The sequence below is a fragment of the Lactuca sativa genome, chromosome 5 (assembly GCF_002870075.4).
Source record: "Lactuca sativa cultivar Salinas chromosome 5, Lsat_Salinas_v11, whole genome shotgun sequence".
NCBI lineage: Eukaryota > Viridiplantae > Streptophyta > Magnoliopsida > Asterales > Asteraceae > Lactuca > Lactuca sativa.
Window position 1 is genome coordinate 350,545,071 of NC_056627.2, and position 14,086 is coordinate 350,559,156.

At 33.8% G+C, this 14,086-nt stretch overlaps 1 protein-coding gene across 4 annotated transcripts; it reads right to left on the reverse strand.

The window, feature by feature from the left end:
• Positions 1–6,987: 6,987 nt before the first annotated feature.
• Positions 6,988–12,449, reverse strand: LOC111878767 (probable inactive receptor kinase At5g58300). Of its 4 annotated transcripts, XM_042895508.2 has the most exons (4): positions 10,325–10,756; positions 9,658–9,974; positions 8,035–9,410; positions 6,988–7,894 (listed from the first exon to the last, which is right to left on the reverse strand). In XM_042895508.2, exons 2-4 carry the CDS (start codon positions 9,681–9,683, stop codon positions 7,311–7,313), a joined length of 1,986 nt encoding a protein of 661 aa, XP_042751442.1. In that variant the 5' UTR covers positions 9,684–9,974; positions 10,325–10,756; the 3' UTR covers positions 6,988–7,310. The 4 variants fall into 4 exon arrangements, with proteins under 4 accessions (XP_042751442.1, XP_042751443.1, XP_023731040.1 ...); XM_042895509.2 differs by lacking the exons at positions 9,658–9,974; positions 10,325–10,756 and adding an exon at positions 12,285–12,449; XM_023875272.3 differs by lacking the exon at positions 9,658–9,974 and having other exon boundaries at positions 10,319–10,750.
• Between the last annotated feature and the right edge of the window lie 1,637 nt (positions 12,450–14,086).

The window sequence follows — 14,086 nt, forward strand, 5'->3', positions numbered from 1 at the left end:
GGGATTGATCTTTCACCTTGATTGTCATGTGGAATATTATCTTCACGAGGAAAGCTTTTCCCAAAAGGATAAGGAAGACCATAGTTATCAGAACTAGACATCTACAAGGGAGATATTCAAGTTAGTTGATTTAATCCTTAATATAACACCCAAATGAAATATTAAGGCTAGGACCCAATACAATAATTTGAACAATTCGGAAGAGGGATGTCGTAATCCAATTGTAAATTATTTGTCAGTAGGTAAATAACGATTTACCAATTCCACCATGAAAACGAAATTTTAAACATATTAGGTTTTAAATGAAACTCCTAGATCTTTTGAGATTCATTGAACTTTTCAATAACATGTTTAATCTCAATTATGCCCTTCAAGTTTGTGACTGGGATACCGAGGATCACAAACAAGGTGTGAATAACCATGCAAATTAGTTTGGTACTCTCGAAGACGTTTATCACCTAATAAATGTGTCGGTTAACCACACACGCTCCATTGATCTATGATAATATACGAGCTACTCATTTCCATCTTTCATCAGTCTCATATTAGTGTGCCAGTTAACCACACATGCTCCACTAACGACCAACAAGGTGCAATGTGTAATTTCATGGAGTAGCACCAAATTCACATTTTTCCTAAGTAACTAAGGTTGGGAATTTATAAAAGCGTTTAGTGACTTCATATTTCATTATACTTATTAATAAGAGTTTGTATCCTATCTTACCCGTTCAGCTAACGACCCTCCACTGGTCAAGGGTGCGGTAGTAAGAGTGGCTACCCAATGACGGTCATTTTACAGGCCGCTTCTTTAAACACCCATTATAGACCAGCTTCGTGAATGAGACCTACTAACTGTAAAACTGACTTTTACTTATACATATATTATATATTAAACTTTTAATGTTATATAGTATAAGAGTGTATTTTATACATTAAAATGCTAGATGGTTTAACCTATTAATAAATTAGACTCTTAATTTAATTAAATTTTAAACCATGTCATTATGGATTTATTAATTCTCTCTTTTAATCAAATACTTAATTAATTTAATTAAACCATAAGGGTGAAATTTTAACTATTCAAAATATCAAGGTTCTAAATTTAAGATTTCAAAATTAAAGCTATTTAATCAAAATTAAATTACAAAACCACGAGGTGCACTTTTGAAACTTTTCAAAATACTAGGGTTAAAATAATTCAAAATTCCACCCTTATGGTTTAATTAAATTAATTAAATTTAATTCATCCTTGCGAGCAAAACCCATTTTAAATTCCAAAACTTGAGGACACATTTTGAAACTTTTCAAAATTTCTAGATCAAATTTAAAAATGATCAAATTAATCATATAATTTTTTATCTTTATCAAGATTTGACCGAATCCCTTTTATCATGGCAAAATAATTCAAATCAAATTTTACAAATAACTAATGCATCATATAATCTTGTAATTATCTTTAAAATTTGACAATTATCCTTTAATTAGATGAGGATATCAATTACCATATCATAAAATTCGAATTTTAACAGTTAAAATAACTTATGGCAATTATCCTAATCTAGTTTTAGGCTAAAATCTGGAAGTTTTCTATCTGATCCGATGTCACGTCATGGCAGGCTTTGCCACCTCGTGGGCATCAGCCAGAACAAAAAACGAAATATTTTTCAGCTTTGAACAATTCATATCAGCATCAAATACAACAGAAAAACGACATAGGCTCTGATACCACTGATGGGTTTTGAGCACTACACCATTCCTATGGTGTACAGGCAACCCTAATGCTTTGGATCTAGGTTTTTCTCAAATTATACATGCAAATAATCATCCAAAGCATAAACATTAATCTATCATACACAATTTCGAAATTCATATGCATAAAAGGGGCTGGAGCATTACTTCACTTGTTATGTAGCAATAACAAGTATCCTTGGTCTTTGAAAGCTTAGTGACCCAAGTGTTGCACCTCTAATGGAGTCACAAACACTCTATCCAAATGATGAAGAAGAGAGAGGCAGATTTTCGTCCAGGGTTTCTTAGAAAGACATGGGGGCCAAAATCCTTAGACTAGAGGGGTTTATATTGTTGGGGACTGCTAGGGTTTTCAGGTGGAAACCCTAATTCCTTACTTAGGCAGCAAGCAACCCATGTATTCCTTCTTTAGAGCCCTTGGACGAAATCTATACGGCTTCCCCCTTAGGATTTCGTCCACTCCACTTTATGGAGTCCATCAGCCCAATTATGCAACTATCAATGATTTGCACAACAGTCCCTCAATTATTAATCAGTTCCTTTAATCCCAAAATTAATATTAGATTAATTTCTGATTAATTGCTAATTAATAATATGATTTCCAAATAATATATTAATCATATAATATATTAATAAAATCATTCTGAGTGCCAATTTATTATTCATATAATAAATTCTTCTCTCTCTCTCTCTCTCTCTCTCTCTCCACTTGTTATCCTATCAAGTTGCATGAGTGAAGGCAACCCAAAAGGACCATGCTACTTCGGGTCAAGTACATACCAATTATAGTTATGGGCTTAGACACCTAATCCAACATTAATATCATTTACTTGGCCTGAAAATCTTCCAAAACACACGATGACATACATATTGTCTAATTTATATTTCTATAATCACAATTAATTATTTTTTATGGGTTTTATACTTAGAGTCTAATCACTCTTCATGACCTCTCATTGCTATACTTTCTTTTCTATAGGTCTTTTCTAAGTCATAATACTAAGATTTTACCTTAAAGATATCCTGCCAATTCATTCATACTAATGATTTTCTCATTTTACATTTACCCATAAGACAACTCTACCACGTATATCGCTATAATTCTTATACTTTTGTACCAACAGGTACCATACCATTCAACCCCATATATACTTCTAGAACCTTGTCCCTGTTCCCTTTCATTCACTCTAACCAACATGTCAAACCAAAAATCTCATTTCAAATTAATGCATTCCTTAGACCTACGAGCCTAAACATATCATAACAAGAAGATCTAAAGCACAAGGAGCTGTTTCAACTCAACTTTCAAAATCTTGTTGGTTCCAAATGATCTCGTCACTTGTAACTTGATTCTTCTCAGCTATCTACCCTTTAAAAGAAACGAGGGCATTTCTTCTAAGATTAAAATACAATATGAGTCTCATTATGAAGCAAGATATTTTGTTTGTTAAAACTTTTGGACTAGTGTCTAAGTCCATAACTATTTTGGTATGTACTTGACCCGATGGTGCATGGTCATTTTGGGTTGCCTTCACCAAAGCAACTTGATAGGATGAATTATGGAGAGAGAGGATTAATTATGATTTATTAATATATTATTAGAATAATATATTAAAGGAGAGATCATATTGTTTAATTAATATTAGTCTATAATTAATTAAGAATTAATTTTGTGGCTACAAGAGATTAATTAAACTTAGGGGACTAGACCTATAAATTGTGTGATAGTTGAATATTGGGCTAATGGACTCCATATTAGAGGAGTGGGCAAATTCTATGGGGAAACCCATTAGAAATCGTCTAAGGCCTCTAAGGAGGGAGTCCATGGGCTGCTTAGGGCCTAAGCAGTCAAATTATGGTTTCCTTGTTAGATAACCCTAATAGCCTCACTATTTAATGACCCCTAGGGCACCAAAAATGTGGCTAAGAGTTTCCTTAGGGTTTCTAGACATTTTTGGGTGACTCTCCTCTTCTCCTTCTCCATCCACTTACTCTTGGTGTTTGTGACTCATTAGAGGTGCAACACTTGAGGCACTAAGCTTTCAGAAGCCAATTACAAGAAGGAATAGATTGTTATTGCTACATAACAATCAAAGCTAATTTCTAAACCCTTAATTCGGTTCATATTATGATAGATCTAGGGTTTGTAAGCCTTGGATAATTGCATGTATAATTAGTGAAACCTAGATCCAAGCATTAGGGTTTGCATGAGCACATAGGGTGTTCTTCTATTGTATTTGATGTAGTGCTCATAACCCGACAAAAACTGGTATTAAGTTTTTTTTAGTTTCCAAAACAGAATCCTTAGTTCGTAATTAGAAGATACAAAATATAACCCGTTTTAGAATTGTTCTTCCAATTATGAACTAGGGTTTCTGTTTGCAAACTAAAATTGGTATTGAGTTTTTTTAGCTAAACTAAAATTCAACCACTATTTGAATAATATAAATACCTCAAAACATATACGACAAACCTATTTATAAAAAAAAATGAAGAAATTTTGGACTATTTTATCGCATTCCGAATTGGTTCTATGCATTTCGGACAATGATTTTCTGACCTTTTAACTACAAGTTGTGGAAATCAAAAACATAGAACTAACATAGTTCAACATATGCTCCTCCATTTATGAACACATGCTTATTCTCATAAAAAATAAGGAATCCAAAATACAGTTAAAAGAAGTAGTAGGTGCCACATATTAGATTTTCTTTATATAAAAGGGACCACATAAACTGATAAGATCCATTAGATCTTGAGTTGAAATGATCCATTCCATATTTGATGGTAATTTTAGTGAACTATATTTTTTTAGTTATTATGTGTAAAGATTTTTATGGGACCCAAAACGCATTTCCACAATGTGGTAGCTACTACATATCAGATTATGGTGGTGTTTGTTTTAGGAAAAAAAATCTTTTTGACTTTTTATGTCTGCGAGCGAAAAGACATTTGAGAAAAAAGACTGTTTGTTTTTAAAAAACAAAAAACATAAGTCTTTTTTACCTCTTTTTCCCAAAGACTTTTTTTTTTATTTTGCAAAATGTTTTTGTAAGTTCCTCCATCTATGAACACATGCTTATTCTCATAAAAAAAATAAGGAATCCAAAATGTAGTTCAAAGAAGTAGTAAGTACCACCTATTAGGTTTTCTTTATATAAAAGGGACCACATAAACAATAAGATCCATTAGATCTTGAGATGAAACGACCCATTCCATATTTGATGGTAATTTTAGTAAACTATATTTTTTTAGTTATTATGTGTAAAGATTTTTATGGGATCCAAAATGCATTTCCACAATGTGGTAGGTACTACATATCAGATTATGGTGGTGTTTGTTTTTAGGAAAAAAAGTCTTTTTGACTTCTTATGTCTGCAAGCGAAAAGACATTTGAGAAAAAAACCGTTTGTTTTTAAAAGACAAAAAACATAAAAAGTCTTTTTGACCTCTTTTTCCCAAAGACGATTTCTTTTTTTAATTTTGGAAGATGTTTTTGTAAGTTCTAACCCTATGTAATGTTTCTTTTTCAATCATTATTATCACCATCACCACCATGTCATCGTCGTCGCCATGCCCGCCACACCTCAGCTCCCACACCCCACTTCCCCTACCTCCACCGCCACCCCACCTCCCCTACCTCTGCCACACCACCACCACCTCTTCCACCACCTCCAACACCACCATCACGACCACTACCAACACCTATTGGATTTTTTTATGAAGACTAAGTTGTTTGTTTTTTCTCTGCAGATCTTCTTGGCCTCTTCTGTTTGTGCGACGCAGACCACGCGCAGACATTATGCTTCGTAGATTGTTTGTTTTTTTGAAGACTGCATACCTAAAAGGGTTTGGTACGTCCTCTTCTTGGCGCAGATGTGGATCAAAGTCTTTAGACATCTTCTAGTTTGAAAAAAAACATATATATATATATATATATATATATATATATATATATATATATATATATATATGTTTTTTTTACTTAGATTTACAACTTTATCTATTATAAACGAATTATAATACAAAAAATTACAATACTAAAAGAAAAAAGTTCGGTGACACAATAATAACCTTTATGATAAATTTATACATAAAAATTTAATTACAATAAGGTCATTGAAGCTGTTTATATAGACATGAAAAAAAAATCTTAATATTGTCTAATATTTTTTGTGTCAAATTTGTAAAACATTATTTAATGCAGTATCATTCATTTATTGGGAAAAATATTTATATCCAGTTTTTAATTGATTTAATTGAAAAAGTAAAATGAATATTTTGAAAATTTTCATTTAAAATCAAATTTTATTTCCATCCAATTTATGTGTTAAATATTTTTCCCCTAATTATAATGTTTAAGTATAACTTCACGACCAAAGTTTGTTGGTTTTTATCAAATATATACGTTAATTTATACCATTTTATTTTCACTTTTATATAATAGTAATACATAAAAGTTGATCAACATTTGTTAATTATCTATAATAAAGTTATAAAATTATTGAAATACTCTGTTAAAGTTTTTTTTAATAAGTTTAATTAGATTTTAGTTTATTTTTAACAGCCTGCAAATTTTAAAAAACAAATAGTCTTCTTCTTTCAGACTGCGGACATTTGATCCACTTCTTCTACTGCAGAGATCTGCAGATTTCGTCCGCAGACATTTTGTCTCAGAAAAAACAAACAGCACCTAAAAATGTTAAAAAAAATACTTTTTGTCCATATTTTATTCTGTTGACATGGAAAAAGACTGAAAATGAGCCTCAAATATTGTTTCAGTAGATTGTTTCTTCAAAAGTATTGTATCCTCTCTTTTTCATCCTTTGTAATTATATCCGGAAGAAGTGCACATTTTCCAGACATTTTTTCTTCATCAATTATAACGTTGTTATTTGTAAGTGTTTTGCAAGAGATGATGAGTTAGTTATTCCTTTATAAAATCGAGCATGAGGTTAACTCTTTGATGAAATTCTTGGAAATCACAGTCAAAAGACCCAACACAAAAGCCATTGGTAAAACGAATTTTAAGATTTGAAGTGTTTTATAAAATATATATTTTTCTATGTCACCATTATATTACACACATGCTTAATATCTTATGTGAACACGATGATATAACATTAAACCCTATTTAACTAACTTGTCATGTGATGTCATTATAATTCAAATAAATAGGTTATACGTAAACAGATTTTTTAAAAGTCAAATATTGGTGATGCCTCGATGCATTTCAGGTAGAACCAACAGGCAACAACTGATATTTTATAATCACATTTAATATGTTAATTATCTAAATAAAAAGAAAAGTACAGTAAAGTGTTAGCAGGCTAACCCAATACCCAATCCAACTAGACGATTAATGATTAATCAACTTAAAAAATGTAATCTTTCAACAAATGAAGAGAAAGAAAAGCTAATCTAATGACTAATGCTCTCCACTCCTAAAAACGAAAAGACGAAACATAATTTTGGTAAAATTTTGAATCAACCTCATGCATGTAAACTTACAGAAACGAAGGTAAGGTGTCTGCACAAATCACAATTGGCGATGTCTTTAATTAATTAGATACACGAACCTCTTCAATCATCTTAACAACTTCATCCATGGAGGGTCGGGAATCCGGGGTTTGCACAACACAAGCCATACCGATCTGCAACATCTGCACCATCTCCTCCTCAATGTTTTGAAATTTCATAAGCTCGACATCAAACACCTCAGCAGTCCATTCTTCCCTCACCACAGACTGGACCCACTTTGGGAGATCCACCATGTCTTCTCCTCCTACTCTTCCCGGAGATTGGAGAGGTTGTTTTCCGGTGAGTGTCTCGAGGAGGAGGACACCGAAGCTGTAGACATCGGATTTATGGGAGTGTTTTCGGATTTCCAGGACTTCAGGAGCTTTGTAGCCGATGGTGTGGCGGGATGTGGTGGGTGGGTGTTGCTTTATGAGCGGGGATAAACCGGTGTCCGAGATGCAGCCTTCTCCATCAGGGGTAATAAGGACATTTGACGATTTTATGTTTCCGTGAACGAATTTTGGGCCGCCGATAGCGTGGATATGTGCAAGGCCTCGTGCAGCTCCGAGTGTCACTTTTACTCTTGTTTCCCAGTCTATTGGAGTTCTACCGCCTCCTCTGTTTCCTGCCATGTCATTTAAGTTTTTAAGTAGCATATAACAGGACTAGTCTTAAGGTAGTGTATGCTGGACTGGAATATAGACAATATTTTATTTAAACAGCAGTTAATGTAAGAAAAAGAAACATGAGATGAAAGTAGCATACCATGTAAGAGTGTCAAGAGGCTACCACTTGAGAGATAATCATAGACAAGTAGCTTCTCATCCTTAGAGTAATAATAAGCACGAAGTGGGACAACATTCGGATGTGGTTCAACTCTCCCTATCATCTCCATTTGCTGTTCAAACTCTTTCTTCCCTGCCACCACATCTTTCAGCCTTTTCACAACCACGGTTACCGACTCCTCTAATGTTGCCTTATATGTTGTTCCAAAACTACCCTTTCCAAGCACCTCTGCTGAAGCACGCAATAAATCCTCAAGATCGAAATTACTAGAACAGCCTTCAAAGAAAACCATCTTGTTATTTTCAACCTCTTGTACTTCACCACCAAATTCTTCCCTAGGCTTCTCACTCCTTCCACCAACAGAAGAAGACTTTGCTCTTCGTACACTGCTCACATTCCCATTCCCATTCCCATTCTCATTCTCATTCCTATTCCTTTTCTTTTTCTTGAAACAGCAGAAATATAAAATGATCATCAAAAGTATAACTGCAACCCCTCCTCCAACCGCTATGGCAATAATAGCCCATAAAGGAAATTTCTTTGAGCTTTTTTCTTGATGATCCCCGGTAGGTGGTGGTGGTGGTGTATGAGCAGGCGGAGGTGGCAGTGGAGGTGAACAGGGATTCAGAGGTAGTCCACACAGGAAAGAGTTCCCAATAAATGATGAATTTGGGAAAGTTTTAAGGGAAGATGGAATAGAACCGTTGAGATGATTGTAGCTTATGTTGAGATTTTTGAGCTTTGAGAATGTGATATTGGGGATAGAACCAGAGAGGTAGTTATTTTGGAGGTTTAATTTGGTTAGGCGTGCCAAATTCTGGAGAGATTCCGGGATTTTTCCGGTGAAGGAATTGAAAGAAAGGTCTAATACATTCATGTGGGAAGGAAATGAAGCCGGAATGTTACCTGTGAAGTTGTTATGTTGAAGGAAGAGATGATGGAGGGAAGGAAGAGAGAGGACATCAGAAGGTATACTTCCGGTGAGGCTATTCAATCTAAGGCTGAGAACTTCCAAAGCTTCCAGTTTTCCAAGAGTGTCGGAAGGAATGGGGCCCGTGAGTCCAAGGCTAGGAAGTCGAAGAGCGGAAACACGGGACCCATTGGAATCACAGGTGATGCCTATCCAAGTGCAAATCTGAGTAGTGTTGCTCCAGTTGAGCTTTGGGGCATGGGGTACTGCATCAGCAAATGCAAGAAGAGCTTGTTTATCTGAGTTTAAGTCAGCACACAGTGGAGATACAAGGGAAAGTATGATGAGGATGGATTGAAGCAGGTGAGGAGAGCAGAGTTTCATGAGGAAATAAATGTTCACATATACGACTTTGATGGTTGATGATTTATGTTGGATGATCTCCCTGGTTCAAATAAACAACAGAAAAAAAATTAGAAGATCTGCATATCAAGCTTTATATATTAACTAAATTGAAAAACAATGACATTGTCAGAAAACAAATAAGGTAGCGCACAACAGAAAGCATCTCTAAACATACAATGCTATGAGTGCCACATTCTTTTACTAGTTCAACTTACTTTGCGAACTCAATTAACCTTGTTAGTGGCCAATAAACACATACTCTCTATATCACCATAGCTACAATTTACCTGATTCCGTACAAGGAAAGATTCATAAATACTCAAGAACCAGAACCCCAACTACTACTTCTCCAACAATATTCCTCTTATAAGTGCAAGTTTACACAACCACTAACGCCATCGTGATTAATTGCTCTAACGTAGGACTCCTTAACTTTCAGCTACGAACTTTCCCCTCTACTCAACTCGGTCCCAACTAGAACAGTAAATGAACACAACAAATACCAAATTTTAAGCTAAAAGCATCCAGATAGTAAGACAGATGTGCAGATTCAACCGGTGGATCATATCCTGTGTAGCCTCGCTGCATCCAGAATTAGCCAGACCTAAACGTTGAGTCGCAAGCAATTGCTTTTAGGACGATAGATTCATATCATGTAATTATTTGCACTTCTATTTTGAAACCAATTGGCAATAAGACGAATCAACTTGGATATCTTAAACTGTCAATTTGCTTAGTTGTTACCTGATATAGCTAAAATATATTGCATATAAGTAAATGAATTTATCGTTAGACAAAATCACAAACTTGCTATAACTTAACATACCTAAATTGTAAATTGCATTCAGTAAATGAATATTTCACCTCATAGAATCGCCACATACCTTTCAACCTAACATATAAAATGCAAGAAGTAAATGAACTTCCATCGAAAAAAAACTACATTACCCGCACCTTCGTCCTTCGAACACTACCACAACATTTTCCGTTGTAGCTTCGGCGGCGTCATCAACAGCTTCAAACTAATTAAATTTTTCTTCAAAATCCTCCGGCCGAATTTTCTTCACGAAGAAACGAAACAATAATAAATCTTAATCTGAGAGAAAAACGGAAATCACTCAGCTGAAAAGCTCTCGCCTCCAATCCGCTATCGTTTTTTCCTCTCTTTTCAGATGAATTTGTATGGACGTACAGGAATTCAATTTGAATTCTGAATTTCAGAAGAAATCGAGTGAAATGTTCGAGCGCAGCGAAGAACACACAGTTTTTATGTGATGTGTGTGTGAGAGAGAGAGTCACTCGACAGCTCCTAGTAATGAGTATGATCCCTTTTTGAGCGGGGTTTTTAACTATAATTAAGGCCAGGCCTTTGAAGGAGTAATGTTCTGATAGCTGTACAGATTTTGATGCAAAAGATACAACTTGTTGTTTAAATATTTTTCCACGTATGATTTATCTAGCATTAAAGTTTAAACTTAAACCCATTTTGCGATTTCTTAGTTTTCAGATTGGACATTACTCGCTTATGTAATTACATTTCACCCTTTCGGGAAAAAAAAGTGTGATATAGACCAAAACTAAAAGAAAATGCAATTAGTTTGATTTGTTTAATAGTAAATTATGTTGAGTTAATAATAATAATAATTGGACGAGTATAGCCATCTATTTTATTTTGCGAAATATCACCCCTAAATTTAATTTTTTATTGGACGTGCAACTGTGTGTAATTTTCAATCATATTCTTATGTCTTATTAGTGAGTTTTGTGCTAAATAAATGGATATTATTAAGTCAACTCATCACATCAGATTGAATCTTGAACATCATCATTGATTGTAGACAAATATCACTGTCAGATTCCTTTTAAAGAATTTGACGTGGTAGATCATCATGATTTTTACGAATAAATGAATGAAACTCAAAATATCAATTTTTATTCAAATAAAAAAATTATACTACTAAGTTGATGTGGACTTAAGTGTTGAGAAAACTAAATGCTTTTTTTCATGAAAATATCAACTATATTTGAACATCTTATTAGAGGTTTTCTTAATGGTCTGTAATATAAAATCAATTTTAGAACATCTATAGGAGGAGAGTTTTTCTTTAGTTTTTTATGAAAAAGCTTAGAATAAAAAAAAAAATCAATGTATCCCAACAATAGAAAAGCTTTGTCAATTTGATTATTTACGTTTTTTTGTATTACCTATTGGAAATTGATTGAAAATCTATGGGATCCACCATATTATTGAAAAGCTCAACAACATCTTTGAAAAAACTTTAGATCGAAAAAAAAAACACATCAAATACTTTTTCCATTTTTTAAAGAGCTTTTTGGGATCATATCTTTTTATAGGGTATTCCCACTTAAAATAGGCTCCCCCGGACATGTATACATAATTTTCAAATTATTGTTATGCCATCCTAACGATTGAATGTAAATTCTAAACTGTGCATGTCATCAATATTATGTAATATAATTATTTTCAATTATTTGTTTTAGTAACGTACATGATTCCATAAAACAAAGTGATTTGATTATTACAAAACACTTATCAATGTTATAGCTGTTATATTTACTATATATTGAGGAACTCAAATTTTCCTGCAGCTAAAGAAAATATTTTTAGAAAATTGAGATCTCAAAACATGTGTTTTCATAACAACAAATATTTAAGAAATTGATCTTTATGTTAATTCTCATAGCAACGTGACATTTCGTCAAACAATTGGTGTGCAAAGCAACCTACAAGAACATGCTCAACTAAACTCGAAAGAGTAAACAAATTCACCATCTCTTTGGTAAAAGGTAAGAGTAAACACGATCACAAATCATGATTAATGATTATATGTTAGTTAAATTTAAATGTTGAGATTTTATGGAATGGTGTCAGATCAGATGAATGAGAACTTACACTGGAGCCCCATGCCAATGGCAAAAACTGTCAGAGCTTGTGCTATCTACTTATCTGTAATCCATTGAGAGTTGAGACTGGGGAGGAGGTGGGTACAGAAGAAGTAGTTGGCATTAAATTCAATGGACGACTGTATTAATTTCTTCTTCAGTATCACGGATTTTGTGATTTAATTTTTGATTCAACAAGTACAAGTACATTTTTCAAACTCGGTTAGGCATCTGAGGACTTGCAGGTGGTTCACAAGTTGAGTGCTAGTGCTATTATGCGAAGAAGCCTTTGATGTGACTTTTGACTTTTGTATTAACAATCACTAATTGCTAAACACTAGTGGGCCAATAAAATGATACACGTACTTGAATATGAGTTATGGATTCTCAAACAAACAGGTTAATGTTTTTGATTTTAGTTTCATCGAGCAGTTTAATTAGTGTGATCATGATCAATTAGAGACATGTTGCACTCGATTTATGCTATATTGTGAGATCAGAAGGTGCGAATTACATGCTCGCATAAGTTGATTTGATCTCAAGGACACGAGGGCCTGGTGTATCCATAGTTTACCGGGATCTCCGTTTGTGAATTTTACTGCCAAACCAACCTCAGTTAATTGCCGGGTGCCTATATTTGTAGGCTTTCGATTTTGCAGAAGATCAATTTTTTCCTTATGTTCTTTTTGCTATAAAAAAGAATCTCGAAAAACATCAAACAAGTACCCTATGTTTTTCTCTTCGATTTTTGCCTGAATATCCAGAGTGGTTTCTTGGATTATCCATGTTTTAACCTCATGCAAAGTGTAAATATTTTTATCAAATCATACAACAAAATATATTTTTTTATTACTTTAAGCAACAATATCTTAATTTGTTACCAAAATTTCATCTATGCATATGCATAAGCTGGGAAAAACCAAATATGTTGTATAAACTGGTAAAATTTGGATAACGAATCAAAATATAAGTTATATGAAACCCATTTCATTACATAATTTAGTAAACATTTACAACTTGCTAGCAAAAATAAGAAATTAGCCTTTAGAACAATGTGAGAATCAATTGTGGCCCTCCCTTCACTTTGCTAAATTTGGAAGCGGCAACTAAATCTGACATGGTTGTGTTTCAGTAGACCAATTAATACAATACTTTTTTTAGCATCGTACTTGCATCTTATTCATATAAAGAATTATTTTCAAGGAACAGTAGGGGGAAAAAAGACATGTCTCTTTGAAAAGTTGATCATTTTCACTTTCACCAAGTGCAAACTTACCCATAGTTTTTAAACTAGTAGCTATATCTCCAATAGAAGGAAAAAAAAAATCAAATACAAACTTCAAAATAAATAATTTTAAGTTGGGTTAAGTCAAATTGACCAGGAACTTTTGACTAAATCTTTATTTTAAAATATAGAAGCAATCAATGGTAACGATGGGATACTCTATAGGCTCTTGTGGTGCCAGTTACCCCGTGGTTTTGGTATGTATCTCGGGTTGGTGATTTTTCTAGTGGCTTATGTGCGTGCCTATACGGATGAAAAGTGGTTACTTTTGACTTGTTCTCCTGCTGGATGGATCTGGCTAGTCCCTATCAATGTCAATATTTTTGTTTGGTGTCTGGCTTTCGATAGATAGGGCTCCCAGCTAAAGCCAATCCCGATAGTCGTGGTATGGACGTACCCTCTAATTTGTGCCCTCTTTGTGATGGGAGGACAGAGACGACTAAGCATTTGTTTTTTCTATTGTCCTATGGCTTCTGCGGTTTTAGTTCAAGTGGTGAGGTGGTGGGTTGACGATACCCACTCTCCTT